The sequence below is a fragment of the Phoenix dactylifera genome, chromosome 17, assembly GCF_009389715.1.
Source record: "Phoenix dactylifera cultivar Barhee BC4 chromosome 17, palm_55x_up_171113_PBpolish2nd_filt_p, whole genome shotgun sequence".
Classification (NCBI taxonomy): domain Eukaryota; kingdom Viridiplantae; phylum Streptophyta; class Magnoliopsida; order Arecales; family Arecaceae; genus Phoenix; species Phoenix dactylifera.
The window spans coordinates 5,622,059-5,627,043 of NC_052408.1; the positions used below are offsets into that span (position 1 = coordinate 5,622,059).

Here is a 4,985-nt window from a genome sequence, read left to right on the forward strand (position 1 = left end):
CCTGCCATAACTTCTTCTAATACCTGTAATGACGTCTCAAACCCGAGCTCGGAATGCCCTGCTGAGTCAGTTGCGAGTCAAAGAGCTCCTTCGACTGCAAAACTATTCACCGACGCGCTCCGACCAAGCTCGGGGCTCTTTCGATATTCACCGACACACCACAACCAAGCTCGGGGGTGGCATCCTCATATTTGCCGACGCACCCCGACCGAGCTCAAAGCGCCTTTTATATGCACCGACATGCCCCGACCCGAGCTCGGGGTGCCCTTAATATTCGACAATACGGCCCGACCAAGTTCAGAGCGCCCCATCTAACAACGTGCCCCAACCTTTGAGCTAGGGTGCCCTACCGAGCAAACCTCGGAATCGGGGAAGCTAGGCCGACCTCAGCACTCGCCAGCCGAATGCACGATGCGACCCCTCATCGAGCTCGACTTCGCCCACGACCGTATCCACGCGCATGCCCACGCCCGCCTACGTGGCCGTACATTACAATGTCACCACGTCATACTTTGCTTGCTGGCCAAAGACAGTCAAGGACGACGCCATGCTGCTCCAGCTATTCCCGTCACACCTATCGATGTCTTACCGTTCACAGGAACAGCCTACACCGTGCACCTTAAACAAGCTTTAGATGCGCGCCATCTATCTAAAACCTATCTCCTCCCATGATGAGGGCGGGCCATATCTCCGCCACCTGAATACCTCTCTGAGGACTATATATAGCCCCATTAGGTAACACTACTGGGATTTTTTTTGGACCAACTAAAATCCACCCTAACTTGAGCATCGGAGGGCCCTCACCGGAATCACCGGTGAGGCTTTGTGCAGATACACCGTCGCACGGAAGGTGGCTCACCCTCTTCCTCAGCATTCTGATAGCTCCCTCGACTCCCCCGGCGTGGTCACCCTCGGGCCAAATTTGAACCACGGTAGTTATTATCACTTGTTGATGCATATTCCAACATTAACCGCATCTGACCCTAGTCACCAGTGCAATGTGCGAATTTTCGGATATTAATTCAGATGGAAAAAAGATTTCTTTTCTTAATTTTTTGATAACTAGAAAAATAAAGTTTGCTAACTCGTAAAATAAGTAAATGATATGTCGGTGAAATAACGAGCTTGCTAATTAAATATGAAATGGAACCATTAATAGCGAAGCTGAACTCCCAACTATTGAGTCTATGAAGAGGACTCAGTCTCTACAAGACTGGAGCTAGCTACTAGTCCCGCTACTACAGCTCTACTGAACTCTGAAAATAAGACCCTGCGCGTATGCTTCTAATGGGAAAAGCAGATCAGATCGCTTTCTTGAGTTCTTTTACCCATCTATTGTACCGTGGGGAGCAGCATCCGAGCGAGCGAGGGAGTACTTCCTGAAAGTCAAGGAGTACCTAATAAGACTAACCAGAGCAAGAGAACACTAGCTGAAAACAAGAGCCCCGATAGAAGACTAGCAAGGATTCTTACCCTATGTTCATTCAACCAACGAACACGTACAGAAGTGACTGAGATTAATAGGAGAATTCTATTTCATGGATATCGCTTGCAAGCAAGACAGGGAACTAATGCTAGAATATATATAAATACATGCACCAAGCAAGATCAAATCATCGATCTAAAAATCGATAGAGAGAAGTCTCCACCTAATTGAATTTTGCAATGCACCGTGAAAATTCGAGAACTAACAAACATGATACAGTGAAGGATATCTATGGTAATTCGTAGACTTCAATGTCAAGTTCAAACCTACAATCTTTTTTTTTGGACTAGTTTGCAAAGGTTGTTGACTATTAGCCTTGAGAAAAAGATGGAAAAGCAATTAAATGTACATTAATGAACAAGCTTCACTTGTTCTTTTTTAGAAAGAAAAAAAATGTCACACCTGTTTAAAAGTAGTTGACAAAAATATGGTTGACTAAGTAACAAAAAAGTACAGAGCTTGGTTTTCATTCTGGTCTAATCTTTTACATCAAAACGCAAATTGTGGTCTAATTCATTCCCATGAGCACCGACGGGCTAGATACCGTTGGTGCAAGACATCAAAACGCAAATTGTGGTCTAATCCATTTCCATGGGCACCGACGGGCTATATACCGTTGGTGCAACACTGCAAGCATTCAAACTGGTAGATTGGAGTAGGGCTACAGATGGGGTGGGTGTCAGTTGACTGGTGACTCAACCTAATCTTTGACTTGATCCATTTTTTGAAAACCTATGGATCCGATCCACACACACACACACACACACACACACACACACACACACACACACATATATATATAGACACACACACATATTAATCAAGTCAAAACTAGATTATGTAAGTTTCGACCCATCAACTTGACCCTGGCATGAAACTCAACTTACCCAACCAAAAAAAATGAAATAATATGGACAACATTTTCCTCCTTGACACCTTGGCCAAATCTTCGAACCCTCATGAAAGCTAATCCTCTTCATTAACCCCACCAACACCACCTTCTCTCACCTACTCTCATTTAATTGTATCTAAGCATTCATTTATTATTTCATATTGTTAAGTATATTAATTATTTGTTTTTAGTATTCTATTTTATGAGATCATATATTAAAAATGTTATTTATTAGATTAAATTTAGAAAATTAATGAAATTTACATTTTTAATGATTTTTTTAATAATTTTATGTTTGATCATCGATTATTATATTTCTTGTAATAAACTCATAGCTAAATACTTCATCCAAACTACAGGTTAATCTTGACTGAAATTTCCAACCTACTAGCATATTTTATTGTGCATGTTAAGCATGCTTGACTTTTGCGAAATCTGGATTAACCACTAAATGGAAATATTTTTATCAGCTTGATCCAATTCAATTAATTGATGGGTTTGATCTATGTCCAAAGTCAAAACTCCAAATTGCAATAAAGTTCGACCAAGGTCCAGATGACTGGCATTCTTTTATCCCACCCCACCTGCTTGCAGCTCTAGCTTGGAATTATTCTTCTTCTATTCTTTTTTTTTTTTGACAGCATGGATATACTATACATGATGTGTATAGATATATTTATGAAAGTCAGCATACAATATTCCCGCAAAAAGAAGATGAAAGAATAAAGTCAAGATATAACACTTTTATAATTGATCACATACTATACAACCCAATATACATACCATTTGTCAAGCTGAAGGTATGAGCCGCAATAAAAGAATCAAGGGACTCCAATAATCAAAAACAATAATAATCAGACAAGTTTCCAACAACACATTATACCCAGTAATGCAGGTCAATTAGCAATATTTCAATTATGTATAACTGACAAATAAAAAAATTCTCATGTACACGTTTGGTATTTTCTGTATTTCTTCTTTGCATGTATGTAACAACAATTGATTGAATGATCCGTATGTGCGTACATCAACCAAAGCAATTCTTTTATTCTACCCATAGCGCGGCTCTTTAACGGGCGTCGCGACGAGGGTCTGGCGAGGCAATTCGGGATGTTGGCCGGCGTCGCCAGCGGTGGCGGACGGGTCAGGCGCGGCCGCTCGGAGTTCCCGGGCCTTGCTCATGTAGAGCTTCTTGACGTTGCTCCCCTGCTGACATAGCAACCGGGCCAAACTCCTCTTGGCATTGGACCTAAACGGGCTGTTCGTCCCCATGAAGCCGTCCACCAGGTGGAGATAGGCCTCCAGGTCGTGGCAGCACGCCGGGTCGGCGTCCGGCCGCAGGTACGGCGATGCCCGGCTGTCCACCTTGAGCTCCCTCCCGACATCGGCGTAACCATCAATCCCTTCCAAAACCTTCGCCGGCCACCATTTGAAGTCAGTCTGCCGCTCTGGCGGTGCCGGAGCCGGCCCCGCCCCTAATGGCACCCTCGTCACGACATCGTGCGCATTCACGACGCGCAGCACCTTCACTCCCCGGCCTTCCACCTGTTCGGCGAAGGCCAGGTTCCCCACCCGCGGCCCGCCGAACGAGAACACGGCAATCGGCGGTGCATCCGGTACCCTCGAGCTCAGTTCGTCCGCCACCAGCACCGCCAGCGCCGCCCCGAGGCTGTGTCCCGTCACGGTTATACTTAATTGCTCCCCTTTGTACTGATTTACGAGCCGACAAACCTCCTCCACCACCGCCGCCGATAGGCTCGGGACGCGGTCGCCGGCCGTCTTGTACAGGCTCCAGAAACCGCATTCCACCTTCGGCGACTTGGACGCCGAATTCTCGTTCTTTTCGTCATTGTCATTGCCGTCCTCAATCGGGACGAGGCCGGCGCGGAAGTTCTCGGCCCACTCGAGGCAGGTGGCGGTGCCGCGGAGGGCGATGACGATGTCCCGGCGACCCATGCGGTGAATTTCGTGGTCGTGGTCGCAGAAGGCGACGTAGCCTATCCAGCTGGAGCGCTGGGTTATCCAAGGGGCGACGAGGCGGTCGACCCAGGGGGGGAACTCTATGGAGGCGGTGGCGAAGAGGGAGCGCGAGACGCGGTAGGAGCGGTCAGGAAGGGCGACGGGGCGGGGCGCGTCTGGCTTCGTGGTGGGGTGGGAGTGGAAGGCATGGTAGGCTGCCTGGACAAGGTCGCCGCAGCGGACGAGCTCGCGGCGGAGGTTCTCGTCGAGGGGGTCGAGAAGGCCGGACCAGTCGCCGGCGCCGTGGTAGTGGCGCCACCGGGCGGCGATGGGGCCGCGGGGGGAGTGGCGGGAGGAGTCGGATAGGAGGCGGGTGAGGGTCCGGGGGGACATAATATCCTCCGGCTGCTTGCGTGAAGACGGGAAGAGAGATGGCAGGTTGAGGGAGTGGAGGAGGCCGCCGCCGCCGCCGCCGTCGCCGCCGCCGGAGGCGGCGGCGGCGTTAAGGGTATCCGGATCTTTGCCAGGGTTGCGAATGGGGAGGGGAGGGGGAGGGGACTGCTTCTGGAGGAGGCGCTCGAGGTTGGCGAGGTGGGTCTGGGTGGAGGTGGCTGCGACTCTGAGTGGTTGAACGACGGAGGCTCGTCG

The 4,985-nt window shown here is 48.7% G+C and overlaps 1 protein-coding gene across 1 annotated transcript; it reads right to left on the reverse strand.

Moving 5' to 3' along the window:
* Positions 1 to 3,395: 3,395 nt before the first annotated feature.
* LOC103696238 (phospholipase A1-Ibeta2, chloroplastic-like) lies at positions 3,396 to 4,745 on the reverse strand. The gene has a single exon (XM_026800810.2). It carries the CDS (start codon positions 4,728 to 4,730, stop codon positions 3,429 to 3,431), a length of 1,302 nt encoding a protein of 433 aa, XP_026656611.2. The 5' UTR covers positions 4,731 to 4,745; the 3' UTR covers positions 3,396 to 3,428.
* Between the last annotated feature and the right edge of the window lie 240 nt (positions 4,746 to 4,985).

Excerpts from the sequence above, each read along its gene's own strand:
- LOC103696238 (XM_026800810.2), bottom strand. The coding sequence starts at position 4,730 with ATGTCCCCCCGGACCCTCACCCGCCTCCTATCCGACTCCTCCCGCCAC.